The sequence below is a fragment of the Coniophora puteana genome, assembly GCF_000271625.1.
Source record: "Coniophora puteana RWD-64-598 SS2 unplaced genomic scaffold CONPUscaffold_1, whole genome shotgun sequence".
Classification (NCBI taxonomy): Eukaryota; Fungi; Basidiomycota; class Agaricomycetes; order Boletales; family Coniophoraceae; genus Coniophora; species Coniophora puteana.
The window spans coordinates 2,384,446-2,412,390 of NW_006913053.1; the positions used below are offsets into that span (position 1 = coordinate 2,384,446).

Consider the following 27,945-nt stretch of genomic DNA (forward strand, 5'->3'; position numbering starts at 1 on the left):
CAGCCGTCCTCTCCGCCCGAACAGCGACCAGGCAAAGTCCCGAAACTATCAAACTCTAACCACGACTCTCACATGCCTCCCTCTTCCTCTTCTTCTCGTGGCCTCGCAGCCCGTCTCTCCGCGCCAAACACTAGTCGCAATAACAGAAGAAGAGGCTCTACGACTGGAAAGGGTCAGCCGTCCCATGGTCAAGGAAGAGGCACAGGGAAGGGAAAAGCCAAAGCACAGCCCATCCTTCCTCAGCTTGATGGTCCCATCTATGATGAAGCATGTCTTCAGCAACTACGATCAAGAGTGGAACAGGCAAGATCACCCCTGAAGCAGGCACTGGTCGACAATCCCAAGTCCCCAGTTGCCAACTTCTGGAAGGAGAGCTTCAGCGGTTCTCCCGTTTATGCGCTCGAGGAGGGCATACATACCGAAACAGGTCGTCGGATATGGAGGTGTGTCTTGATATCCGCTTTTACTTGCTTTCTGTCTCATGCTCTATTCAGAGCAACATTGGCCATAAACTCGGATCCAGTCGTAACTGCACACGGGGACCACAGCGACAAGAAAAGCGCAGAGAAACTTTGCGCTATGTTTGCCCTTTATCAACTTCATGAGTTTGGTCTGGTTAGTGATGATGCCTACATACATATTAACCTCTGACAATCTTACGCACCTTTATCCCTCTGTTCGTCCATCAAGTTAGAAGGAAAGCCAAAGTCTGACCCACCGCCTACGCAGGCACTCGCTCAGCATGTTGTCCTATCCGATGGAACCCAAGTTGACTTTGAGCGGTGTCGGAGCTTTATGGATTACTACTGTCGCCGCTATGATTTCGGGAAACCTGATATCGACTTTGAAGAACAGCGTAACAAGCGCTCTAACTCATCCTGGCATGCAACAATGACGGTTGGTGGGAGACGAATAGGTATGGGCTCGGGATCGTCGAAAAAGGATGCACAAAACCAGTGCTACCTGGACGTCACACAGTATCTGGAAAGCTGTGATGCAACATTGTGGAAAGACTTCATTGTGGCATCCAAGACGGGTAGAGACCTCGGTTTAGCGCCCAGAGTTCACTTCCAAATGTCCCCGCCACTCAATGATGAGATTCGTGATCTATGTAATGACATCAAGAAAAGCGAACTCTACAGAAACCGGCCAAGCATCGGTTCAGGTCTAACTGGATCCGATGCCCCGCGCACAGTTCCAGAACGACCCCCTCACCAAGTCCGTGCCTCCCGCGCCCCACCTTCTCAAGCTTACTTGGAGCGAAAATCGGCAACACTGTCAGAACGTCGCAAGGAGTATTTGCAAAGTCCTTCACTAGCCCGGATGCGAGAAACCCGCCAAACGCTGCCCATTTATACTCGGGGAGAGGACATTTTGGATCATATTCGTGCAAATGACATCACCATCTGCATGGCAGCTACTGGTTCCGGCAAAACCACCCAGATTCCCCAGATGATCTTGGACGAATATATCGACCAAGGGAAGGGGGCTAACTGTAACGTCATCTGTACTCAGCCCCGACGGATAGCTGCTATCAGCGTTGCAGACCGGGTGGCGAAGGAGCGAGGAGAAGTGGTAGGCTCAGGCTCCATTGGCTACAGCGTTCGCTTCGAGTCGAAGGTGCCAGAAGATCATGGCTCAGTACTCTTCTGCACTACCGGTGTACTGCTGAAAAAGCTTCAATCTGCTTTGGCCGAAGGGGGTGAAGCAGCGGCTAGAATGGACCAGGTCACACACATAGTCGTCGATGAAGTGCACGAACGTGACGTGGATACCGACCTGCTGCTGGTTGTCCTGAAACAACTGATGGCCGACCGGAAAGCCAGGAATGTCCCCCTCAGAGTTGTCCTTATGAGTGCAACTATTGACCCTCGACTCTTCCAAGAGTACTTCCCCGACCAAAGAGGGAAGCCTGCCAATGTTATCGAAATTCCAGGTCGCACGTTCCCCGTTCAGAAGCACTTTTTGAACGATTTCACGCCTGCATTGAAAGGGAAGCCAGAGGCGCAATGGGTTTTCAAAGACGAATCAGTGGTTAAATTCCTCGACAGAGAGAAAGCCTATGAACTGGCTGCTGGTCAGTCGCAAATGCCAGTTCCTGTCGATGACGACTCCGACCTTCCTCACCCACTCATCGGCCTCACTATCACCCATGCTCTCAGTTCATCCGACTCCGGTCACGTCCTGGTGTTTCTTCCTGGATGGGACGATATCGTGGCGGTGCAGCGCGTCCTGCAGGAAGGAAGACTCGGGATTAACGTGAACGACTCATCACAATATAGCTTACATCTCTTGCATTCAACCGTCCCGCTTACAGAACAGCAAATCATTTTTGAACCCCCTGCGCCAGGTGTCCGCCGCATAATCCTCGCTACAAACATCGCTGAGACATCTGTAACTATACCAGATGTCGTCCATGTTGTGGACGTTGCCAAGGTGAAAGAGGTCCGGTACGACCCTGACAAGCATATGTCTTCATTGGTTCTAGGCTGGGTGGGCTCATCCAATCTGAATCAACGAGCTGGACGTGCTGGTCGTCACCGACCTGGCGAATACTATGGTCTGCTCACGGTCACTCGGGCTAGCAACTTACATCCTCATCAAACCGTTGAGATGAAGAGAGTTGATCTGAGCAACGTAGTGATGCACGTCAAGGCCTTGAACTTCCCTGGCATGGAAGTCGAAGAAGTTTTGGCCGCAGCCATTGAACCACCTGATTCTACCCGAGTTGCGGCAGCAATGACATCCCTACAGATGGTTGGCGCTTTGGATCCTCACAAAAACTTGACGGCTTTGGGTCGCGTGCTTTTGCAATTGCCTGTGGACGTACAGATGGGACGGCTTGTGCTCTATGGCAGCTTTTTCCGTTGTTTAGATCAAGCGCTTACTTTGGCTGCGGTTCTCACGAACCGTGACCCGTTCGTGGCACCAATGCATCTAAAAGCAGAGGCCAATGCGGCCAAGATGAAGTGGGTTCCCGAAGAATTTCCATCGGACCCTCTGGCGGTCATGAATGCATATAATGCTTGGTGGCAAAAGCAAAGGAAGGGAGAATATGTTTCAGCAAATCGCTTTTGCACTGAGAACTTCTTGTCCAAACCTACTCTTCTCCTGATCACGAAGATCCGTGGCTCTCTTCTGCAGTCTTTGCACCAGGCGGGCGTCATTGATGTTTCGGCGGGTGGCCACGAGGGCGGTAGATATGGCGGATCGAGGAGAGGACGAGACGAGCTACAGGTCCCCTCAGAGCTCAATTCGAACGGAGACTCTCTTCCTCTTTTAGCTGCTCTTATTGCCATAGCGTCCCAGCCCAAGTTCGCCGTCAAGACGGGAGATAGAACCTTCCGGACACAGCTAGAAAAGGTATGAGAACATCAGGGAGAGTCAGTCCCCAAACTCACAGCGCATCAGGTTGCCCTCATACACCCTACCAGTGTTAACGGCAGAAGGAAGCTGTCGCGTCCCCTGATGGAAGACTTCGGCAACACGGAGCAGAGGCAACTTTATGCCTTTGCTGAGAAAAGACGGAATCTTTCCACTGGTGGCAACAATCCGCAGACATTTATGTCGACGACGACGCGTCTTGACCCTTTGTCATATATGCTCTTTGGAGCTTACGAGATCAAGGACACTGACCGGGGGGTCGAGTGCGATGGCTGGTTGCCTCTCGTTGGCGACATTTATGCTCTTGATGACGTCCAAAGGCTCAAAACGCTCATGGAGTCTTGTATGCTCCGTGTTTTTGAAGGTATTGTCCTTGGCAAACGCTCACCTAGAGAGCTCGTCCAGCGAGGCTACGGAGAGGATGAGTATGGTGATGACGACGAGGCCAGGAAGGCGACGGCGCTTAATGGGCACGAAATCCGGGAATTGGACTTAATCACCCGGGATATTGTCAGGGTCTTGAACCGGTACAGTGAGGAGCGCGGAGTATCGTCACGCGCAAGTTCCCGCCCAGCGACGCCACCTACTTGGGCTTCGACCCTCTCATCTGGCCGTTTGTCCAATGTCGGTTGGCGGTCTGGCTACTCTACACCCGGCGTTAACTCGAGGTCGAGTACCCCTGGACTTCCGTCGTGGCGACGATTCTGATTCATTGTAGCACGGAGCTTCAAGATGGTCTGACTTAGATTACACCATGTATATCCTCGTAGAATAGATCAGCATAATAATAATAGCTCATATATATATATAGCCCCTTCATATAAACTAGAAACTAGACTTATGCATTGCAGTTAATATTGCAGTGTAAACCAGATTCATGCATAAGATAGTCTACGAATTCGTAGGTTATGTGGGAAGCGCGTGACCATATAGCCGGACAGAGCTCAACATCATGTAATTATATGGTAATTAATGTTCATCGTGGACAGAGCCAGAGAGCGCTTGACCACCCAACTCCACAACTCCCCAGCTGCAGGCTCATTGTTCGACTTTGTCTGAGTGCATCTTCACCGATCCTCACTCACCCCGCCCGCATCTGCCGACGCATTGCCCTCGCTCCCTGCAACGGTAACCATCGATAGGACTCACTCTAAACCAACAGGAGCCTCCAGACGGAACAATCATGGCCGCAAACATGCGGGGGTTGACCCAGGTTCGCCCTTCTGTCAAGCTGCTCAACTGTGACGCTCAGATTAAGACCTAGTTCATCGCAGACATACGTGGCGCTCGAGTCCGTGAGCTGGAAGAGAAACGTATTAATAAAGAAATGGCGAACATCCGCAAGAAGTTCAAAGGTTCCTTCCTACTCTCGTCAACGTCACACTTTTCATCCCACTTACTGAGGAGTTGCAGATGGCAACTTAGACGGATATCAGAAAAAGAAGTACGCCGGCTCAGCTGCAGTGAATTTGCCCTTCGATTTAACGTACACATGTATAGATATGTTGCCAAAATCATATTCACGTACATTCTCGGATATAAAGTCGACGTTGGGCACATGGAAGCGGTCAATCTCATTTCAAGTCCGAGATACAGTGAGAAACAAATTGTACGCGCTGTGATAATATTTGCTCGTAGTTGCTCACCATACTGTTAGGGCTACCTCGCTGTTACACTGTTGATGCATGAGAACTCTGACTTCCTTCGGCTTGTTGTCAACTCAATACGAAAGGACCTCCACGAGAATAATGAAGTCAATAACTGCCTTGCTCTACATGCGATAGCCAATGTCGGCAGTAGTGAAATGGCTGAAGCACTTGCAGAGGACGTGCATAGGCTATTAATCTCACCGTGAGTTTGTCTAGCTTAAAGCGAGCATTATCAAAGATTGCCTAAACACTCTAAACAGGACTTCTGAAAGCTTCGTTAAAAAGAAAGCAGCTTTAACTCTTCTTCGCATATACCGGAAACATCCTGATGTTATCCCAGCTGCGGAGTGGGCCCTTCGAATAGTCTCAATCATGGACGACAATGATTTAGTGCGTGGCGCCCGGTCTCCTTCCAAAACGTCACTCAGCCGTGGCTCCAGGGCGTGGTGATATGTGTCACTAGTCTGGTTATGGCACTTGCACAAGACTTTCTTGACGCGTATGCTGTCTGTTACACGAAGGCCGTAGATCGACTGCACCGTGTATGTGACAGGAGTGGTTCACTGGCTCCCTGCTTGAACTTACATCGAACTAATGACAGTTAATCATTGATCACGAATACCCAGCGACCTATGCCTACTACAAGGTCCCATCTCCATGGCTGCAAGTCAAACTTCTTCGGCTGCTGCAGTACTATCCACCGTCCGGTAAGTTTTTTCTTCTGCAGCTTACACCACTTATGCTCATAAGTCACAGACGATTCCACTGTACAATCTGTCCTTCAGAACGTATTACAAGCAATAATGGAGAATAGCGCAGAACCGTCAAGAAATGTTCAGCACAACAATGCGCAGCATGCAATTTTATTTGAAGCCATCAGTTTGGCGATTCACCTTAATCCCAGCTCCCCTCTCGTCAGCACGGCCGCTGTGCTGCTCGCTCGTTTTATCTCTTCCAAAGAGACAAACGTCCGGTATCTTGGTCTTGACACTATGGCCCACTTAGCTGCCCGTGTTGACTCGTTGGAGCCTTTGAAGAAACATCAGGGCACGATCATCTTATCACTCCGTGACAAGGACATCTCAGTTCGTGGTCGGGCCCTCGATCTACTGTACAGTATGTGCGATACCGATAACTCTGAGCTCATAGTTGGCGAACTACTGCGATACCTGAAGGTCGCAGACTATGCCTTACGGGAGGAGATGGTCCTTAAAATCGCCATATTGACAGAGAAATACGCGGGTTCCTACAGGTGGTACATTGACACTATACTGCAGCTAATCAGTGCTGCTGGGGATCATGTCGGAGATGAAGTTTGGTATCGTGTTATCCAGATCACCACGAACACCGAGGATCTCCAAACATACGCCGCTAGAGTCGTGTTTGAGCACCTCAAAGCACCGTCCACCCATGAAAGTCTTGTCAAGGTTGGAGGTAAGTGGTGTTGTCACTTCTGCTGTTACGTTTCAGTTGACACAACTTTGAGGATACATTCTCGGAGAATACGGCCACCTCATTGCCAATGAAGCTGGTTATAGTCCAGCGGAACAATTCCAAGTCTTACACTCCAAGTCACAGTTTTGTACGGCATCCACTCGTTCTCTCCTACTTTCGGCCTACATCAAATGGGTTAACGTTTTCCCGGAGATCAAACCTCAGCTGTTGAATATCTTTGAGCGGTATCGTCATGTCCTCGATCCTGAACTTCAGCAGCGTGCCTGCGAGTTTTATGCCCTTGCTTCAAGGCCCGAGGAAGACGAAATTTTACAGAACGTCTGTGAAGAAATGCCGCCCTTCCCTGCCCGAGAGAGCACCTTGTTGATTCGGCTGAATCGGAAGCACGGTGATACAGAGGACAAACGCACATGGGTTCATGGAGGCAAGGAGATAAACTTGGATCGGCAGCTTACAACTAAGAAGAAGTCGACATCTACACCTGCACCCAACGGTAGCGGCGGCCAAACAAATGTCCAAGATGCGTCTAGTTCCCTTGCAGGCCTCACTGTATCACAATTCGGAGACGTCTCTAATCAAACGTCGGACACGAATCTATCAAGTACCCCCCTGGTGACTGGAGTGAACATTGACCGGTGGCTCAACAAATTACTCCACGATGCAGAAGGTGTCTTGTACGAAGATGTCCAGATTCAAATTGGTATTAAGTCGAGGTATCAAGGACACCTTGGACAGCTCGCCATTTATATCGGCAATAAGGTCTCTGCTCCGCTCACTTCGTTTACTACAACTGTGCGTGTCGGAGACCCAGAAGCGCTGTCAGCCACTTTCGCCAAGATCCCTTCTAGCACAGTCGCCCCGCGAACACAGACTCAACAACTTCTTCACGTTGAATGCAAGAAACCTTTTAGCACGCTCCCGGTCCTAACAGTCTCTTTCCTCGCTGGTGCTCATCAATCCATATCCATGCGATTACCGATCTCGGTAACCAAGTTCCTTGAACCTGTGACTCTGGGCCAAACAGATTTCTTTGAACGCTGGAAACTAATTGGTGGTCCTCCTCGAGAGTCGCAGTCCGTCTTCCCCATTAAATTGACCGCAGGTGGACAGGTTGATATCGAGAGGAACCGCCAGGTTATATCGGGGCATCGCTTTGAAGTTTTGAAGGAGATCGACTCTAACCCCACCAATATTGTTGGAGCTGGTGTTCTTCACACATCGGTAGATGGCAAGGTTGGATGTCTGCTCCGACTGGAACCTAACCGAGAAGCAAAGGTGTGTGCTCAAACTAGTTGTGCTACCCACTGATTGACTTCCGCAAAGCTCTGCCGAGTGACTGTTCGTAGCACGTCTGAAGATATAGCTGCTGAAGTTGAGAAACTCGTGAAGATAACTTTAGTGCAAGACTCATGACAGAACATTATTTGCATGTTAACCATCCTCGTATGTTACAATAAAGACGCATGAGCTGAATGGCGTCATTATCGTCGTGATAGGAACCCTGGAAATATGTTCCTTTTCCTCTTTGACGCTTCGTCCTCTGAACCTGGGTTGATCATTAAAGCATGTTCGTTGGACAACGTCCTGGAAACCTGCAAGACCGATGGTACTGCCATGTAGCCAACCTCGGCACCCTCAGAACAGTTACTCTGCATCTTTGTGCTTGACGAAGAGTTGTCGTAAGACACTGAGAAATCAACTGATCCCCGTGCAGCGGGTGAGGGCATATCCAAAGTTCTTGAAGCGAGAGGAAGGTTGAGTGATAAAGACGAAAGACTTCCGTTGACAAGAAGAGGAGGGCCTGGAACGTCCCAACGTATGAAAGTAGGCCGAGAAGGATCACTGCCAGTAAGTGAGCTGACGCGGCGTAAAGCCTGCTCCTCGAGCTCAAAAGATCTTGCACAAAGTTCTTGAAGTTTACTCTCATGCAGAGTTCCGGCCTTAGACTCGAACATGATGGCTCTTGCACTTCGAACAATGGTGGAGCTAATCACTGCAAGGTATCTTGGGTGGTCCAGTAAATGTGGAAGTAAAGGCAAAGCTTCCTTTTCAAGTGCTTGCATTCTTTTGCGGCGATGGTGCAAAGAACTAGAAACCTTGCGCAGTTCGTGTTTATGGGTGCCCCCGTCACCAGTCAAGTTGCGCGATTCGGCTATAGGTGTTGAGACGGTAAGGATATAGTCCATCATGCCAGGTAGGTTTAGTTCCAGAAACCTATTCGCGCCTCGCATATGGTCTTCTTTCGCAAATTCCTTTATGCAAACCAGTAAGCATCAGCAAAGGCAGATGAAAGCTAGAATGCCCACATGCTGTAAATTAGCGAGAGTTTGAAGCACTTTCGCAACGAGCGTGAGACTTCTTTGAGCCGAAGCTGACGGAAGACCTAGACACATTGATTCATGTACGGAATATCCCTCAATAATAAAAACCTACCAGGATAGAGCCCAAATAAGTGAGGGGTCAATATTCCGGGCACAATGAAGCGCAGGAAGCAGAACGCTGAGACGCCTCGGAAAGGCAAATGACGATGCCTACGTTCTTCATTCCCCTTCGTGGCAAAACGCTGCTCGACAAGTTTCCTAATATGCTCGAACAACTGTCTCAGTTCCCTTGTGAAAGTGAAGTCGTAACATAGCACATCTAGGTAGCCAGAAATGTAAAACATACTGTGGGCATTTGCTTCTCGCAGAGTAAACTTGATCCCATATCTCTTGACACCAGAGAGTTAGTTGTTCCATGTTCCGATCAAGGTCCTTTGAACCTTTCGTATTTCTGACCGGATCCACTTCGATCACCACTTTCTCATCACAAAGGCGGCGAACAATGCTCCCTATGCTGATCTCCAAAAAAGCTGCCCCATAGAACTTCATGACATGCTCCATCATTTTCGTCAAAGCAGTATTGCCTCTAAATAATGTGTTCTGCACTGTCATGTAGATAAGTCTTATTGGACATTGCGAGCATTTAAGAAAACCTTACTGTGAGGGCTGCCGTCAACCTCGCGATCAGCGAGTGCATGTAATTCCTGTAGCAGAACTTTTCTGGCAATAGCAATGTGAACTAGTTCTTGTGAGAGGGTAGTAATGCCCAAATCACGCTCGAAGTCCCCCATCCAGTCCAAGACATTGCGGGAGTGAAGAGCCTACGTCCAGTTTACAAATGAGCGTATTATACGTCAGAAGAAAGGAGTTTACCTGAAGAAACATAGAATAACACGATTGAGGAAGAACCATCTCCCTGTGCATATCGTAAATAACGTACCTCCCCCATACCGAAAGATGAACCGAACAACTCACTCGTCAACCCGAAGCTTCAACCGCAACTCGCCGACTTGGATGCGAGTCGGCATGTTTGAGGATTGAAGAACGGGATACCATCCTTCCACTAAATGGTGTCTCCTGAAATTACCGAGGACCACCTGGATGGTGCCGAGTAAAACAGATTTTAACGAAAGGCGCTTCTCTCGCAACACAGCTATTTCCAAGGTTCCGAATGGAGGCAAATCTGAGAAAGTGAAGTCTTCATGCCACTCTGGAGAGCCTGCCCCTTTCTTCAATGTTGTTCGGCCATACACGGTCCCGTTCAGACAAATTTCGCAGAGCACATCGTAATCGTTTGCATCGCCTTCGCCACGGGAATCCGGATCGACTATTGTAGTGACACTAGACGAAGCTTCCGGAATTCCGACACCCTTGGCAGTACCCAGGTTGCGTCCTTGGACAACAGTAAGCTCTACTTGCCGCCACATCCGATACAAGCCCCCGTCACTAGGCAGCAAGTACTGCCCGCATAGCTCGGGTTTTGCGTAAGATTTGAGCAGGACGAGCCACGTTCGACAAGTATCAGCGCCAGAGAAGTGAAGGTAGAGTGGTTCATTGTCAAAGCTCGGGTTCCACCTTTGACCTCTGCTTGTTTATTAGTGCTGTATAACTGCTTCAGGAATAGATATGCAACACACCCTGCAGAATGAATGGTGATACAGTTCTTACGCATCAACAGTGAGGAGTCCGTGAGGCTAATATCGGTCTGATTCAGTTTATGAACATAGACAGTTTGATACAAAAACGTCTCCTATGCTGCAGGTCAGCACTTCATGGTCGAGAACGTATATCCTATCACCTGCATCAACGTAGATATGTAGCAAGCAACTGTTGTCTTCGTCTAAAAGCTTACAGCTTGCTGGCCGCCATTGTCCCGACCCTGCTGTCGTTCGAGGAAGAGCGAGCCAGCTCGATTTTTCTTAAAGAGCAACGTATCAGCCAAACTTGGTTTCGAAGGCTCAAGAGAGGTCAAGTCGATTGGTACCTTTGATCTTCCTTGGTCCTTCTTCAGCCGTAGTAGATTCTCGCCAGTTGCTCTTTCTCCGATTGATTGGTATCTGAATGGCGGTCAACGCCTTCGGATAAAGCAATGAAGGAGTGCTGCACCTTGCGAGTAGCGAAGAGCTCAACCGAGACCATGAACTCCTCAGCTGTAAGTTTTGAGTCGGATGGTTCAACTGTCTCGGTCATTGTGGAAACGAGACAGGAAAAACAATATGATCGGTTGAGGTCGAGTTCAGGTACTGATTAAACAAAGGCGTGTCTCCAGCCTGGACATGCCCCCAGAGGATCTATCCTGGAAAGAGCATTCAAACGCTGATAGGGATTCTGTCACGATGGCTGGAATGACTTAAGACAGTCGTGGTTGGTAGAGTGGAGGATATCGATAGCCTGTTTTGTACAAGCCCAGTGTTTACTCACAGGACTAGATATTCCGGCGGGTCCGGCGCTTCATTTGTGAGCGCCTATCAGTAACTTTACTTGATATGAATCTCGTACTGTCTCATATCACCACAGACATTTTCGCATTTATCTCTGGGAAATATTGCTGAAAAGAGGCACGAAGATGGTAAAATTTTTCTATGAATTTTCACATTGGGGATAGGTGTTTGAAAAGGGTAAAATTTTCAATAGCAACCCGCGTATTTGAGCACAGAAAAGGCTTTCGAGAGCGTTGTTTGCCATTTTGGACGGGAAAGTTTATGATCCGACTCCGGATTAGGTATTCAGGGTGTCAAAGCAGTTTACCTTTTCAAATACGAAAATTTTGTGCAGAAAGTTTACCATCTTCACGCCTTTTTTCAGCAATATTTGCTAGAGATAAATGTGTAATTGTCTGCGGTGTATATAGCCCGCTGCGCAGACTTTGCTTGGAGGAAAATACAAGCTCCAAACAGTCAATAGCGTTGGAAGTGATCTGGAAAAAACCAGACCATCAAATCTGGCGTGTCATGCGTGCGGACGTTCCCATGTATATTCAGCTGTGAACGTTTGAACGCTTACACGTATACTACGCGCATAAAACAGCCAAACTTCCCATTTAAGTTACGGTGAACCTCCGGTAGCCTGTGGCTACATAGCTAGATCAAACATCTTCCCATTCGCTATCCTCCCCAGCCTCCGAGAGTGAAGACGCATCGGAATCCTCTGACCATTCAAGTTCGTATTCGTCCTCGCTGCTTGCGAACATGTCAAACCGGTCTAGGTGTTCCCGAAGCCAGGATACGTCCTGATCGCTCACACCGTCCGCCTCATCCATGAACACTGTCTTGAGAGGGTGGCCGGCTTCCTTGCGTATGGTCACCAGTTCGCGCATCTCGTCGCCTGATATTCCACAAGTAGTCAAAGAGGAGAGCGCCGGTAGGTAAATGGTGTTTTGAGAGCCGTCAGATGTTGTACGACGTGCTGAAAGGGATTGAAAAAAGGGGCGAGTCAAAAAGTTCATGTCTAAGTTGAGGGATTTCAGCCCATCTAGTTGGTTGTATAGCTTTGATACGCTTCCCCCATCGCAAGGGAGACCGGCAAGCTTCAGGTTTTCAAGACTGCTCAAGGGGTTCTTCCACTCAGTCGGGAGTGAACTCCGACTACCCGGCCCTACGAGGTGCTGAACCAACTCTGTGCAGTCGTCTTCAATATCAAGGGCAAGACTCTGTAAACATGGAATTACAAGTCTCCGCAAAAGGCCAATGACGTAGGAAGGTGGCAGGTAGGCCAAGACCAAATTCTTCAACCCATTAAGCTCGACGCCTGGAAATGCATTGTTCTCCCCATCTGTTGCAACTCCCCATTCGTGCGGTTCGCCTGCGGGGCCGGACGAGCTAAGCGTTAACGTTTCGAGGTTCGGCGATTCCCGAAGGATGCAACTAAACGCTGCCCACGACGGCCGAACTTCTATTGAATGATAGGCCAATTCCAGGTCAATCAAGTGTACATTCCCCTCCAGCCATCCTTGGGACCAATCGACGTGGACTCCCCATAGAGCGATACTCTGGAGACGGGGTGCTTTACCATCGAACAAAGTGAGATGTTGACCATACTGCGGATGATCAGCGGGGCGGAATGGCGAGTCGGTATCCTCATGGTGATAAAGCTCAAGCATTCTGAGGCATTCGGCAGCTGGTGTTGAAGGTGACGAGAGAAGATGAATGCAGGTGAACATGAGGGGGTACGACACCGCGTCAAGATGAAAGGACAGCCATCGTGGCACATGCGGAATCAAAAGGTCGAGGAGCTTGGCTAGGTCCGATTCTGACATAGATTTGAGAACAATGTCGGAATCCGAAGAAAGACCGGCGCCATTGGAAGAATCACTTCCAGATAATGCACCTTGGCTACGCGACAGGGGCTCAGAGTCGATGAAGATGTCTATTGGGAGCGTTTTGCTACGGATGAGCCAAACTTCGATGCGATTAAATGGAGATTGGTCATTTGCAGTAACAGAGATGTTTGTCCAAAGAGAAGGCGTAGAGAGCGCGACTTCGCGCCAATGTCGGCATACGTGAGATACTAAGACCTGGAAGATCGGCTCATATGAATCGCTTGAAGAACTAGAAGAGCTTGCGGTAGGTGAAGGAGGAACATCAGGGTTACCGCCATATGTATCTTCAATAACAGATTTCTCGAGCCTGGTTTGCTCGAGTTGAGAGGTATTCTCGTCTTGAACAACTAGCCTTCCGTCTCTAGACTTGTTCCAGTACTCTGCAAGAATTTCGTCCTCATCCGCTTCATTTGCGTCCGACTCTAATTCACCGTCATCCACATTGGTGACGCCAAACTCGAAGATTTGAGATAATAACTCGGGTGGCAATTGATTGACAACACAAACATGGCGCGGGGAAAGAAATGGATTGTCGGCAAGATGCTCAGGAGCCTGGTCTTCATCCGCTTGCATCTTATATGTTGTTTTGTGACTAGTATTGTTGGCTGATAAGAATCATTGCACCTTCGCAAATGACTGAACGTACCCGAAGATGGATGCAGGATGTACTGGCGTGATGTATCGAAAAACTCGAGCTCGAGCGTCACGCGGGCTACACAAGTATGGAAACAAGGTGATACCTTACCATGCATGTGCTTGCCTCGGATTATAACTGGGAGGAGCGCAGTCCAAATGGATTGAGGATTGCAAACAGTGTTGGCCTTTGGGTATGATTATTGATGCTATGTAGACAGATCTTTGCAACGACACACATGGAACAAGATGCTTCTACGAGAGCAGAAACAAAGGTGGGAAATTCATCTAGGCATTAGCAAACCTGTAACGGGTATATATAGTATGATAATCCAAGCCAAAACTATTGAACCCCAGAGTAAAATAGCCGACCCTCATCTAATACTTAATGGCTGTGTGATAGCAGTCAGTGCGACGGAGAACCGTGATTTACAGCAAACAAACCTCTTGCCATTTGCCACCCCATTTCCCTTGGAAATGCCGTTCGCACCAGACTTGGCTTTGGTAGGCTTCTTGTATGTTTGAATGTAAAAGTTGATGAACAAGAGCAAGTAGCTCGACAAGAGACCACAGCCAAACAAAGCGGCAGATTCAGTGCCAGCGCAGTTGGCGACATGAGGAAGGTGTTTCCAGTAGGCATTAGCATAGTGCTGGTAAGCTATTGGTCCGCTCATGAGAACAGTGTCAGGGGTAGAGATATGGACTACGCACTTCCAAAGTACACAACGAAAAGGTCGATGACAAACTGAACGATTTGCATGGTGGTGAGGTACTTCTTCCACTGCATACAAGGCATGAGTGTCCGGACCAGGGGATAGCGGACTCAAACGTACCCATATTTTCGCACCTCCAGCGGTCGCGTAGTAATAGTAGTCTAGAAGCAAACTGAACAGTCATCCGGAACATTGAGTGGACAAAGACGTACACATGATAACGTGGACAGTCAAGTTCAGAGAGATGACAACCCAAGACTAGACACGGAAGGAGTTGATGTACATAATAGCAACGATTATCTCGTGGGACACTCACCACGCTAGTCTTGCCATTAAGTTGGGTAAAGCAGAGCAAGGCGGTGGCAGAGTGATGGAAGACATGAAGGAAAGCTGTGCACAGTATAAGAACGCATACACCCAAAATGTGACGCAGACAAAATCTTACGAAGGGGTTTCTTTTTCAGAGCGAGGAAGACCGTGTCAAGGAGCTCGATGTACTTGAAGTAGTAATTGATCATGTAGTAGAACTCCAGCCTCTAGAGATCCTGTTCAAAATTCTGGCCACAAGATACTTCATGCAACATACCGGGGTCCAGGATTCGTCGGCGCACATCGCGGCGTAGGTGCCAACTTTGAGCCAGACGGAAGCTACTTCTTCTATCATGAGCGCAAGCAAGAGGGCACTGCCCAGACTCAAGAATGCGTTATGAATCCGGAAAAGAGTGTTGAGTCTCTGAGGAGCGCGGTCTTTCATAACCTCTCGGATACCGAAGATTATTGCAAGGTAGGAGGCAAGAGCGGTAGTAACGACGGGCCATGTGGAGAGGGGAGTCTGACCAGGAATATACGACTTGAGGTAGATTGGAACAAAAGATGTCGTGGGTACGAATTGTAGTAGAATATCTGCAAGGGGAGCCATGATGAAAAGACGAGAAGCACTAAGAGAGCCAAGCGAACACGAAGGGGTGAAAAAGCGCAAGAAAAATATCGAGGTGCTTCAACAGTCCGACCTCGGACGCGCGTGACGGTTGTGACACGTACGCAATTTAATATCTTTACATGGTTCGGGAGTATATTACGGCCCGAACTCACTGGCACTCTAAAATCATCAGGAAAAGCCATCGACGGCTCGACGTAAACCTTGTGATATTCATGACCACCTTTCCTCATCAGAGAACTCTCCGACTGTTGGCGTCAAAAAGCACGGTCTAGGTCTCATCAACACTCAAGCTGTGGCCTTACTTTAAGAAAGTTAAACGAGGGTAAGTAAAAGAATTTGTAGGCTGCTCTCGTTTGTATGGTCGTAAAGAGGAGGCAAGGCATCGGCCCTGAGCCTCAGTGTGGAACTCAACATGAACGGTTCCGTCTAAGGAGGGGCAGGGTAGTATTGGATATCACCGACAGAGGCAGCCAAGCTCTTGGAAGCCTTCGACGACAATATATTCAAGTTCTCCAAGGCGCTCAGGGGCTATAGACTGGTTGCGGAATGCTGACGTAATGCAATGACGCTTCTCCCGTTAACCCCTTGCCAATGACTTGTCGCGCTTTCTTAAGGGCGTCAACGTTATAACTAATCGCAGTGGCTAGCTCTCCGATTATTCCTAGCTGACTGCCGTTACTTCCCAACCATATAGATTGCGTCTTCAAAAGCCACCTTCGTTACTTGCTATTCAGTCGAGATAATCTGCTATGTGGTGGCTAGATCCAGGAAAGGAGGTCCTAAACGTGGTATGTAACCTTCGCTGCAACGTCAAGGGCTAAACTTCTGATCAAGCCGCATTTGATTAGGTGTTCAATAGGATACTCGCACCGTACATTGAGAATCTTGACATGAATCAAGTGAACTACGGCATAGGACAAGGTTTGGCTTCAGACAGATTCAACATGCAGCGTATATCCACTTATGCACACAATTAGGTCAACTTACGCTACGAAACTTGCGCCTTAAGAAAGGTGCTCTTGACAAGTTTCGACTGCCCGTTGACGTCCTCGAAGGTTTAAAATCCCCGTCTTCCTTTCGATCTACCCTCTTATATGTCGTGTAGGATATCTTGGCACATTCACTCTTTCTCTACATTGGATGAACCTTGGGAACCAGCCTGTCGAGGTTATGATCGAGGACGTTTACCTCTTAGTTGTCCCTTCTCCGCAAACACAGACGGACCCAGAAGAGGAGGAGCAAAGAGCTCAGGCCGCCAAAGCAGAACGGTTAGAGAGTGCGGAGCTGTTACACATGAGAGGTCGCGCCGATGCTTCTGGTAACTTGTCACGTTTTCTGTTGTTTACCCTCTGACACAGACTTGCCACAGAGACCTCACCCCAAAACGAAGGCCTTTGGTCGTCTTTAACAGCTAAGATCATCAATAACCTGCAGATAACGGTGAAGAACATTCACATACGGTATGAAGACAAGCTGAGTGTTCCTGGTGTAAGAGCAGCGCCTATCATAGGCTTTATCAACCACTAACATTCTTGTTGACCTTAAGCACCCTTTTGCCGCTGGAGTCACCCTAGCCAGCTTTACGGCCGTGTCCGTGAATGAAAAGTGGCAGCCAGCCTTCATTGAAAGTTCTGCCGGTGCCATTCACAAAGTAATTGTCCGAGATGGATCGCCTATAATTGAGTTTGAACTAATTTAATGGCTACAGCTGGCTAACTTGGAGTCCCTTGCGGTTTATTTCGACACAGACTCTGAGAGCATGGCGGGCTTACCCCGCTCCCAATCTTTGGAAGTTTTTTCTGCATTGGTTTGTGACTGACGAGCTCCGAACTTGTGAAGCTTCCACCTGACTGTGATTCAGATTTCTGGGAATGCTGGAAGAGCAGATCACCAATTCATTCTCCAACCTGTCTCTGGAGAGGGCCGAGTACGTATATAGATTGATTCTAGAAGATCTATACTGTACTGATGTCCTTTTAGATCATCGTCAACCATAAATTGGACGAGAGTACACCTCACTACGACATTCAGCTGTTCTTCGACGAAATTGGTGTGGCGTTGGATGACGACCAGTACCGGGATGCTATATCCTTAGTGGACATGTACCATGTGTTTATCCGGCAGCATCAGGTAATTGTGCAAATAATATATTCTTCAAGCTCGTATTAACAGGTCATGAAGTACCAGAAGTATCGACCTACAGAGCAGGAGCTGGAAGAAAATCGACCTCGAGCTTTGCTGCGCTTCGCTGGGAAGGCTATTATGGATGGTGTACATGAGCAACGTCGCAAATGGACGTGGGCTTACTTCGCCGAACGTAGAGATGATCGTAATGAGTATGTGGAATTGTTCGAGAAGAAGGTCATGAACACCCTCCAGGATCCAGTGAGTTGCATAAACTTCCAATGGTTCACTCTTGATATTCACATTTTGAAAGTACGCGCGTCGCCTTTCAGAGCTAGAAAAGAAACTGTCTTACGAGGACATACGGTTTTACCGTTCTATCGCACGCTCACGCCTTCGTAAAGATGCTGCTCTCCGGAAGAAACTAGAAGAGGAGCGCCAGCAGCAGCAGCAGCAACAACAACAACAACAACCGCGAGGGTGGACATCGTGGCTTTGGGGATCTTCACAGACCGATCAGCAGCAAGATCCTGCTTTCGGAGGGCCTATGACAGATGAACAACGCAAGGAATTGTACGAAGCTCTGGATTATGACGAGAAGTCTGCCATCGCGGACTCCTTTGAAGCACCCCGAGATGCACTGAAAATGAGAGCTGTGGCAGAGCTGCGGAAAGGAACACTTGCTCTTAGGAAAGACCCAAGAGGAACGCCAATTGAGATCATATCAACAGTATTCGACTCGTTCCGCGCCGAGTTCGTTCAGCGGCCCGATAACTTTGAAAGCTCAATTTCCTTAGGTGGCTTTAGCGTGTTTGATGGCACTACCAAGGACACGCTTTACTCCCAGATTGTGAGGGTGAAAGATCCAAGTGAAGCTACTACCAACCGTCATGATTCGAATGACCCATTCTTCTTCGTCAAATTTGAAAGCAACCCCTTGGATGAACGTGCAGACACTGCCCTGACTGCGCGCATGCGTCATATGGAGATCATTTATCACAGAGGATATGTGGAGGCAGTATGGAAGTTTTTCAAACCCCCACCCAGCCAGCTGGAGTCAGTTGAAGCCTTGCTTGTACGTATCTATACTCGCCTTCTGCTATACCGAGGCTGATTTGCTTCAGAGCGCCGCCAGTCAAACTCTAGAGGGATTACGAAAGGAAACGAGGGCAGGGCTTGAGTATGCCCTTCAGAAGCACAAAACGGTCGACCTTCAAGTGGACTTGAATGCTCCGATCATCATCATACCAGAGAAGTACGTGAAAGTTGTCCAGAATGAGGATGGTCAGCTGACACCCATCAGCATTACCACAAACGTATGCCAGCATCTGGTTATTGATGCTGGCCACATCTCCGTTGAGAGTAAGCTTGTGGACAAAGAAGCCATCCGGGCAATACAAGCAAAGCGTAACCAACAGTATGGCGAAGAAGACTATAAACGCCTCGAATCACTCATGTACGATAAGATGATACTTCGCCTTGAGGCTGCTCAGGTGACATATTCTTTGTCTTGCTAGCGTATTATGCTAACATGAGACCCGTTAGTTTGTCTTGGGTGGTGACCTGCAGTCGTGCAAAGAAGCCATCACTTCGCAACGAAGCGACTCTCTTCACTTACTTGAACGGATCAATGTGGACTTCGAAGTACAAAACTCCATTGTTCCAACTGCCCTCAATCTGGCGCGCTTCAAGGTCTCTGGAAAACTTCCTGCCCTCCGGGTGAACATCTCTGATATAAAATACAAATCCTTGATGCGGATAATTGATGTGGCTATCCCACATTTCGATGATGACGTCCAAAGCTCTCCACCTCATGGGCAACTTCCTGGTATTGCCATTCCGTTTGCGCTATCAAGCGGCTTGTTTGGCCCTTTAAGGTCGGAGTACACCATCGAGGAGGAAGAAACGTCAAAGGAGGACACAACATTAAGTCGGGAAAATACCCTTTTTGAAGAGACTAACAATGCTTTAGAGGTGTGTTGCTCGATTCTGGCTGTTCTACCACTCTCAGATTTGTTTAGCACCCGGAGATTAAGCAGCATACGTTTGATCTCAATTTCGAAGTCGAACGTTTGAAGGGCGTCATCTCCAAAAGCAATGGCAACAGGACCGAAAAAATCATCGGCGATGTGACTTTTGAGCACTTTAGGCTAACATGTTGCTTGATGAAGTATAACATGGATGTCGGGGTGAAATTGAGGTGATCGGTTAACCTCCCTGTTTTAGTCAATTTGCGCTAATTATGAGCCCAGGTCACTAGCGATGAACCTGGTACAAGATGGAGGTTATCCGCTGCAATTCATATCTTCCGAGGACTCGGGTGACAATAAGGATCTGATGAACATCGCGTATACTCGCGTACAAAGCAACTCACCGGAATACCTCCCCGTTTTCGAAGGAATTGACCAAAACGTGGATATCAAGTTGTCGACTTTCGTATTCCGTGCAGCACCAGCTCCCGTTATTGCCCTTTATGATTTCATCATGACGACTTTCGTCCCTCAAGCAACCGAGGCAGATAGCACTAGTACTGATGCATCTTCCAACTCCAAGGTTGTCAGCCCAAATTCCAATGATAAAACACAGACAGCGTCGAGTGGCTCCATCCGCGTGGCCCTCAAACTTGACAGTGTCAAGAGTACGTCATTTGTCAGTTCTGGTGCAATTTCAACTTACAACATCCTAGTCCTCCTCATGAATGACATCGATAGCATCGCGACACTGTCATTGACAACTGCGGATGTTCTTGTGCTACTTCATGGACCGGGAATGCAGATAGCTGGCCGGCTCGGTAATCTCTCTCTAGCCGATGACCGTTCTACGGAAGTGGCCGATACAGACTTCAAAAGGATCTTGACTATTGAAGGGCAAAACTTTGCTGAATTCCGGTACCAAACTTACGATCCGAATGCCGAAAGCTACACTGGCGTGAATTCCTCCGTCTCTTTGAACGCAGGTTCTCTTAAGCTGCACTACTTGGAGAAACCTCTGCACGATATCTATACGTTCGTCACAAAACTGGCTAAGCTAAAGGGGCTCTACGATGCTGCGCGGCAGGCTGCCGTACAAAGGGCTTCAGAGATAGACCTCATGAAGTTTGACATCACGATAAAGACCCCAATCGTTGTCTTCCCTTCAGACCCTTTACGGTCACGCGATGCGTTGACACTCAGGCTCGGAGAAATTTCTGCTCAAAACTCGTTCGAGGACACATCGAGCAAGATCCAATCAAGTTTGCGCGGTATTCAGCTCGTGTCTACCTTATACTATGATGAGGCGTCGTCCACATTGACTATGATAGATGATATTGCTATCACCGCAGATGTTATTCAGCAAAATTCTGCCAACCATGTCCCAAATAGCCTGCTGCCAGATGTTCAGGTAATAATCCGTCGTACACCTGATGGTCCTGCTAATTTATTGTTCAGGTTTTAGTCAATATTTCTGATGTGAAGATGTACCTCACCCAGGTTCAATACGGCCTTTTGATGGATATTTCAAAATCTATCCCGAAAGTTCTGTCGGGAGCACCAGAAGGGGAGCACCAAATTGAATCATCAATCAGCCCTGCAACATCGTCACATGCACGAGCTTTAACTGAAGAGGAGCAAGAAATTCATGTCAGCTTGGAGCCTGAGCTCCGTGCGCAGCAGAAGGACATATGGGCGACGGTCGACGTGCTGGTCTCTGTGAAAACGATCAAGTTACATTTGTATGATTCTCAAGCGACTACTGAAAGTAGCCTGAAGGAGCATGGCATTGCGCGCTTTGCCCTAAACGACAACACTCTACGATACAAGTCCATGTCCGACACCTCTTCAGAAGCTCAAGTTGTCCTCAAATCATTCACGATGAGCAACACTCGCCCAGGATCATCAAAGTTTCGCGAAATTATACCTGCCGCTCAGCACGCACGAAATCAGTTCATGATCCTATATTCGGCGGCTGGGAGCACCAGCGGCTCTTCACTAGCCATTGTGACAGTAGACTCTCCGCATGTTCTCTTTGCTGTTGAACCTGTCTTTGCTTTGTTGGATTTCTTTACAGCTGGCATCTCCAGCTCGACCCCAGAGGAGACAGAGAAGAAAGAATATAACAATGTGGACAGTAGATCATCCAGAGGACAGCAGACTCAGCTTGACTTCCGATTTGACCTTCATGATGTCTCCGTCAGCATACTAGAAGACGAGGCCAACCCCAATTCACAGGCTATCCGTCTGTATATTGACCAAATCCTACTTTCGCAGCAGGTATGAGGACGCTGTCATGAATCTCAATATATTGGCTAATGATGTTAACTCGTAGGGCATCATGGCCTTATCCGTAAACCAGCTCGGTCTTTCACTCATACAGATGGGAGTCGAAACAGATACAGTTCGGTTGCTTGATAATGTCGACATCACGTTCACCTTGGACAGCCGTACCTCCAAGCGTGAGCAGATGACAAGCATGGAGATGACAGCAAAACCCATCATCATTCGAGCTTCATACCGAGACATCATGCTAATTAGCACCATTGTCACCAAAGCGGCAAACCTTTACGCTAAATTCCAGGGAGGTTCATCAAGGGCCAGTACGACTAGTGCTTCTAGTGTGAAGTCAACTATGACAGACAGTGCCCCTTCGCGTCCACCACATTCAACCTACAAACACTCACAAGATTATATGATCGGCAGCGCACGAGTAGTCATGTCCAAAGAACAGGTTGAGTTGACAAATGAACTTAAGGAAGTTAGCGCCATTGACGTACCTGCAGATGTCCGCGTCGTTCGATGGTTTCCGATTGATACTAATTGGCGATATGCATGAACAACCTATGTTGCATCTCAAATTGAGTCCATTTACCATCAAAGCTGTTGATTGGTCGTCAGAGGTACGTGATCAGGTAGCTAAAAACAATGTATTTTGACAACATTTCTCAGTTGCAAGCCAACTCGAGCTTGTCTCTTCAGATTAGCTACTGGAATCTGACAAATTCTCATTGGGAGCCGCGTAAGTTACATTCAATAAGTTTGGATGGATGCTCATGAGGACCAGTTATCGACCCATGGGCTTTTGCTCTATCGGTAAGCCGTTCAGGGCCTTTATTGACACGAAACTCATGTGCACAGCTCGCAAGAGACCCCACTTCTGGCGAAGTCAAGTCTTCGTTATCGTCTAGGGAGCGGCTGGACCTGAATTTGAGCACTACCTTTGCTGAGTTGGCATGGACCACCTCGCAAATGTGGGGCAAAGAGGGTCATCGCGTGCTCAAAAACGCGCGAGGAGCTTATGCCCCTTATCGCATTCGAAACCGTACGGGGTCGACGATTTCGGTCTGGATTGATGACGAGTCAAATCACTCCTTGAAGGACTCGAGCTCGGTCAAGATCACTAACAGTCAAAGTATCGAATGGAGATTCGATGATTGGAAGACTATGAGAGAGGTGGTTCTTACCCAAACATCTTTACGTTGGTAAGAATTAAATCTTTGACACAGCATGTCACCTCCGGCGAGCACAGTATAGGCGTCCAGCTCGTCGGTAAATCATGGGAGGCTATCAGAGGTGTACCTGTCGACCGGGAAGGAGAATACACATTTTCCCTCCGTCCACGTCTGGAGAAGTACACAGACAGGCTGTTGTGCTCTGTCAAGCTAGAGAACAACGTGAAGATAGTCACCCTCAGATCGACCTACCTAGTGGAAAACCTCACGTTTTACCCTTTGGAGGTCATGCTCGTGGATCACACGGGGCACCCCGTGTACTCTGTCGAGAAAATCGGTATGTCATCCCGACTTCACCGACCCTTAGCTCACAATTGCGTAGCTCCCGGTCAAGATTATTCACTCCCTATCGAAGCTGTTGCGGAGAACCGAATACGCTTGCAGCCTGATCGTAAGCATTTATTTCCCTACACACGATGTTGGGGTTGCTGACTAGCCTTTCAGAGGGCTTTGGGTACCGCTGGTGCTCGTCATTGCGAATGGAAGATCTCCTTGCCAAGAGGAACCTCACTATCAATTGCCCACATAATGATCCGCAGGAAGCTCCGTTCAGGTTCCAAGCCTGGGTTCAGATAGATGAAAGCGATCTTAACACCAGGTAATTCAGCCTGTCTTTCTTGACCGTGTAACTCTAAACCCATAGGTTAGAAAATCGCCGCGTATCAAGCTCAAACTTCGTGCCCCCATAGAGTTAGAGAACCTTTTGCCTTACAACCTTCAGTACAGAATTTACGACAAAGATGCCAATCAAAATTGGAAGAGTTATCTCAGGAAAGGTGGTGTCATGCCTGTACATTCTGTGGAGCTGGGCCACCTTGTCCTTCTGAATGTGGAGGTACAAGATACAGGTATGGGCAGCTTAAACATGATGCATGTCCCATCTTACAGTTTCGTGAAAGTTTTCAAGCCGAGCGATTTCGCAATCATCAACACTGACCGTAGCTCCGATTTTGATATCGAAAACCGTCTCTCTCTAAGGGATCCAAATGATAGAAAACTTGATCTCAAGCTCAATTACGTGTGAGTTATATGCTGAATGCTTTGGTTTTGATGTCTCATGTTCATTGGTTCATTGCAGGCGTCAGCCTGACTCAGGAGGGGCCTTCAAGGTTCAGATATATAGCCCATACCTAGTTGTAAACAAGACCGGACTCCCATTCAGCGTCAGAGCTGCTCGCTCCAATAGAGCAAGTTCACCTCAAGATGTCGCCGGAGAGACAAAGACAGGTATGTCCCTAAGCTGGTAGCCTCTGAAGCCTGTTTGACGGCAGCCGCAGATGTGCTTAGACAACCTACTCCGTTCAGTAAGCTGATTTTTGTCGCTGATGTTGAGTGGGTATCATTGACGTGCTTGAACCAGTGTTGTCCCACCGTAGTGAGAATGGGCTGGCGTTTGTCTTCAGGGTCGGAGATTCAGCTTGGTCTAACGTGGGTGCTTGGCTGCTAACGACACGGATGCCTTTAATATTTTGTATCAGGTCTTCAGCCTGGAGGCCCCAGCCGCAGAATCAGCGATGGTAATTCCCTCTCAACGCCAAAAGACGGAAGAATATCATTTCGGGCTGTCCTGGAGCGAAGGCTATGGCAAGTACAAACTAACCAAAGTCATTACTATCTCGCCGCGGTTTTTCATCAAGAACAATCTTGGTGAACCTATATCTGTTAGGGAACATGGAGTGGGACCCCAAAGCCGCTTCGTCGTTGGTGCTGGAGAACGTTCGCCCCTGCAGATAACTCGTATCGGTCGAGAACGGCTGTTGACAATTGCATATCCTGGGCTCAACTCAGCTTGGTATGTGCAAAATAGTCACGCTCTTGGTGGTCCTCATCATCGCCTAGGTCGCCACCGATCAACATCGAAGACATTGGCTCTGTACATTTCCGCCTTTCCAACACCAATGACCAAAATGATGCGCAGATAATCAGAGCCAATGTTCAAATTGACGGTTCAACTATTTTCGTGTCTTTCCAGAAAGCTGAAGGGGCACCTTTTGTCATTGAAAATAGCAGTGACTTCTCGTTCTCGTTCTGTCAGACGGTACGATGGCAGTCCCAATAGCCGACTGCTTGTAGCTAACGCAAAGTAGGACTCGGGTAGAGACGATTCTAACGCCACCAGACCAGGTATGCCGTGGTACAGGCTCGACCCTCACAGTCAAATACAGTACACTTGGGATATGCCAGCCGCTAGAGAAAAGAAACTTCTGCTGACCACTGGAGAGTCACGACGAGTTGTGGATATCATGGAAATTGGTGTTCTGCTTCCATTCAGATTTAGGGTAAGGTCATGTGTTTCGGTCCGAGGCACTCTCTAATGCGGAACAGGAGCGTCAACGCACGCGGGTAGCATCTCTTGACGTGCGGGCTGATGGTCACAAACAAGTACTCCGCATAACGCACTACGTTGCCGAAAACAGTGTATACAAACCAAAACGTCAAAGTACAGGGTCGTTGGCGAGGTCGGATACTTTCGCGAGCTCGGAGGCCTTTGAAGCAGTCACAGAAGATTCCACACCAACCCTCAATATCCAGCTAGATCTTGCAGGAATAGGCGTTTCGCTCATCAATCGACGCATGCTTGAAGTGGCGTACATATCGGTAACCGCATTGAAGTTCGAGTACAGCACCAGCCCTGCTGCTCAAGCAATCACCTTTGCATGCAATTCTCTCCAAATCGATAACCAGCTACATGACGCGCTGTATCCTGTTGTCCTGCAACCCAGTCCCATCTCTAAGGAAGTCCGAGGAGTTGCTGCGTTGCCGACAATTCAAGCCTCGGTAATCTGGCTCAATGATCAAGGTATGTTACTAAGCAATACGCGGAACACACTTTCCTGAATGCCGAATCCAGAGCACGGCGTCTTGTTTGTCAAATATTGCTCCATACTTCTTCAAGCCTTGACAATCGAAACGGATGAAGATTTACTTTTTGCAATATATGACTTGACTCAGATCAAGGGACTTTCCTGGGAGGAGGACACTGAAGAGTACGAGTGCAGAATATTGTTCCATATGCAAACGGCTGACGGACGCGATAATCTACTTCAGTGTGCTTATTCGGCATCCAAACGAGGTCCCCGAACCTCAGGCCACAATAGCCTCGGGCAGTGAGATCTATTTCGAAGTGTTGGAGTTGCAGCCTATTTTGCTCTCACTTTCTTTCATGCGCACCGAAAGAGTCAGCAGCGAAGACAAGTGAGTTTCAAATATTTAAAAAAAAGGATAGATCTTAACGGACGAACCAGACTAAGCATTCGTAATCCTCTCGCCGTTGTGGTGAATGCTTTGACAATGACTCTCGGGAACATCAATGACGCACCCCTGGAATTGAATGCATTGGCTATCAAAGACATGCGTTTGACCTTCCCTGAACTCCAGACACGAGTGATGCTGCACTACAGGCAGGATGTTCTCCGCCAGCTCTACCGCATCCTAGGATCTGCTGACTTCATCGGCAATCCGGTGGGGCTATTTACCAACGTTAGCTCTGGAGTTGCGGATATCTTTTATGCACCGTACAACGGTGTGGTAATGCATGGTAACAAAGAATTAGGGATTGGCATCGCGAAGGTACAGTGCTTACACTAATCTACTTTACTCTTGCTCAGCTTGCTTTCTAGGGTGCTGCTAGCTTTGTCAAGAAAACAGTCTTTGGTCTCTCTGATAGCATGACCAAGTTCACTAGTAGCGTTGGCAAAGGCAGGTCAAACTACTATACCTAAACTTTCGCCGGCACTCAATCTTCCGCAGGACTCTCCGCTGCAACTTTTGACTCCGAGTATCAAGCCCAGCGGCGGTTGACCCAGCGAAGAAATAAACCACGACATGCCATGTGAGTCAACACTGAATAAGGGATTTTTGCCACCTATCCGGGATGTCTTTACAGCTACGGCGTCACGGCAGGGGGTGAAGCGTTTGCTAGTAGCTTTGTCAGTGCCATGGAAGGCATAGTGGTGGGTATTCACCACCATATATTTTCTAAACGCGTTTGACACTGATCCCTTAGACAAAGCCCATACAAGGTGCAGAATCGGAGGGCGCGTTTGGTTTCTTCAAGGGAGTTGGAAAAGGCCTTGTAGGGTAAGCGGCTGTTTCACAGTAAAACCCCACGAAACCTCACAATTGCCGATAGCGCGGTGACGAAACCTGCTGTTGGAGTTTTTGACCTTGCTTCCAACGTTTCGGAAGGTAAGCTAGCAATGAATAATTGTTTGAAAGGTCATGATCATACTCGTTTCAAGGTATCCGCAACACCACAACCGTCTTCGACAAGCCAGAGCGAGACAGGGTTCGTCCTGTAAGTAGCTGACCGTCGTTGTGATCAGACGAATTGTTAAGCAAAATAATACATTCAACAGCCTCGCCACGTTCCATCCGACGGCGTCCTAGTGGTAAGCCTGGTGCTAGTCCATGTGGATCGATGTCGGTCCTGATGTTGCCTTTTTAGCCCTATTCTGCTCGAGAGGCTCAGGGGCAGTACATGATGCGAGATCTTGACAATGGTGCTTTCCGCCAAGAGTCCTACGTTGCTCATATAGGTGCGGGCGGCGGAAGTGGTTAGTAGGCTTTGTCGCATTCTGTCTGACGCTCTCTTGCAGATACACCAGGAGGAGATAATGTCGTGCTACTGACCACAACAAAACTACTCTCGTTCTGGTCGAAGAAACTCCGCCTGGACTGGGAGTTGCCTCTGACCTTGGTCCAAGGAGTTGCAGTCGAGGACACCGGCATCCGATTCACGCACAAATCAGGGAGAGATCACGATAAATTCATCTTCATTCCGGACAAGACGTCCCAGGCATGGTTCTTTGGTCAGATTGCTGCGGTGGTGAAGGCGTTCAACAACCGGAGGAGGATGGACACATGATGCAGTTGGACAGACAGACAGACGTTATATTGACGACAGAAACGCGATGATGATAT

At 48.4% G+C, this 27,945-nt stretch overlaps 6 protein-coding genes across 6 annotated transcripts; 3 read left to right on the forward strand and 3 right to left on the reverse strand.

The window, feature by feature from the left end:
* Positions 1 to 72: 72 nt before the first annotated feature.
* CONPUDRAFT_46532 (P-loop containing nucleoside triphosphate hydrolase protein) lies at positions 73 to 4,092 on the forward strand (the record flags this gene model as incomplete). Its single annotated transcript, XM_007764407.1, has 3 exons — positions 73 to 619; positions 698 to 3,363; positions 3,412 to 4,092. The coding sequence occupies 3 exons, from the start codon at positions 73 to 75 to the stop codon at positions 4,090 to 4,092; spliced, it is 3,894 nt and encodes a 1,297-aa protein (XP_007762597.1).
* Positions 4,093 to 4,372: 280 nt separating this feature from the next.
* CONPUDRAFT_115338 (Adaptor protein complex AP-2 alpha subunit) lies at positions 4,373 to 9,394 on the forward strand. The gene is made up of 13 exons (XM_007765247.1): positions 4,373 to 4,597; positions 4,649 to 4,739; positions 4,792 to 4,828; positions 4,885 to 4,993; positions 5,042 to 5,235; positions 5,294 to 5,423; positions 5,474 to 5,575; positions 5,635 to 5,740; positions 5,790 to 6,467; positions 6,520 to 7,763; positions 7,812 to 8,740; positions 8,795 to 8,871; positions 8,922 to 9,394. Exons 1-11 carry the CDS (start codon positions 4,568 to 4,570, stop codon positions 7,899 to 7,901), a joined length of 2,811 nt encoding a protein of 936 aa, XP_007763437.1. The 5' UTR covers positions 4,373 to 4,567; the 3' UTR covers positions 7,902 to 8,740; positions 8,795 to 8,871; positions 8,922 to 9,394.
* A 386-nt stretch (positions 9,395 to 9,780) lies between these two features.
* Positions 9,781 to 10,999, reverse strand: CONPUDRAFT_86670 (uncharacterized protein; the record flags this gene model as incomplete). Its single annotated transcript, XM_007765217.1, has 2 exons — positions 9,781 to 10,281; positions 10,916 to 10,999. The coding sequence occupies 2 exons, from the start codon at positions 10,997 to 10,999 to the stop codon at positions 9,781 to 9,783; spliced, it is 585 nt and encodes a 194-aa protein (XP_007763407.1).
* Positions 11,000 to 11,894: 895 nt separating this feature from the next.
* On the reverse strand, positions 11,895 to 13,700 carry CONPUDRAFT_43952 (uncharacterized protein; the record flags this gene model as incomplete). The annotated part of the gene is made up of 1 exon (XM_007764220.1): positions 11,895 to 13,700. One exon carries the CDS (start codon positions 13,698 to 13,700, stop codon positions 11,895 to 11,897), a length of 1,806 nt encoding a protein of 601 aa, XP_007762410.1.
* A 250-nt stretch (positions 13,701 to 13,950) lies between these two features.
* Positions 13,951 to 15,433, reverse strand: CONPUDRAFT_78975 (GNS1/SUR4 membrane protein). The gene is made up of 8 exons (XM_007764598.1): positions 15,060 to 15,433; positions 14,919 to 15,009; positions 14,790 to 14,863; positions 14,686 to 14,731; positions 14,594 to 14,634; positions 14,472 to 14,541; positions 14,205 to 14,418; positions 13,951 to 14,152 (listed from the first exon to the last, which is right to left on the reverse strand). Exons 1-8 carry the CDS (start codon positions 15,390 to 15,392, stop codon positions 14,146 to 14,148), a joined length of 876 nt encoding a protein of 291 aa, XP_007762788.1. The 5' UTR covers positions 15,393 to 15,433; the 3' UTR covers positions 13,951 to 14,145.
* A 729-nt stretch (positions 15,434 to 16,162) lies between these two features.
* Positions 16,163 to 27,889, forward strand: CONPUDRAFT_86672 (vacuolar protein sorting-associated protein 13; the record flags this gene model as incomplete). Its single annotated transcript, XM_007765219.1, has 47 exons — positions 16,163 to 16,201; positions 16,262 to 16,334; positions 16,391 to 16,468; positions 16,519 to 16,731; positions 16,783 to 16,901; positions 16,960 to 17,064; positions 17,122 to 17,220; positions 17,275 to 17,340; positions 17,394 to 17,543; positions 17,595 to 17,798; positions 17,851 to 18,612; positions 18,662 to 18,792; positions 18,841 to 19,030; positions 19,083 to 19,511; positions 19,559 to 19,737; positions 19,790 to 20,175; positions 20,224 to 20,918; positions 20,966 to 21,787; positions 21,843 to 22,241; positions 22,294 to 22,410; positions 22,460 to 22,529; positions 22,575 to 22,603; positions 22,649 to 22,963; positions 23,017 to 23,299; positions 23,345 to 23,413; positions 23,467 to 23,620; positions 23,671 to 23,870; positions 23,922 to 24,042; positions 24,101 to 24,249; positions 24,300 to 24,326; positions 24,383 to 24,450; positions 24,501 to 24,814; positions 24,862 to 25,060; positions 25,110 to 25,301; positions 25,348 to 25,822; positions 25,874 to 26,009; positions 26,071 to 26,217; positions 26,268 to 26,592; positions 26,643 to 26,721; positions 26,773 to 26,854; positions 26,909 to 26,975; positions 27,029 to 27,102; positions 27,155 to 27,210; positions 27,264 to 27,319; positions 27,381 to 27,413; positions 27,470 to 27,560; positions 27,621 to 27,889. The coding sequence occupies 47 exons, from the start codon at positions 16,163 to 16,165 to the stop codon at positions 27,887 to 27,889; spliced, it is 9,336 nt and encodes a 3,111-aa protein (XP_007763409.1).
* Positions 27,890 to 27,945: the final 56 nt, after the last annotated feature.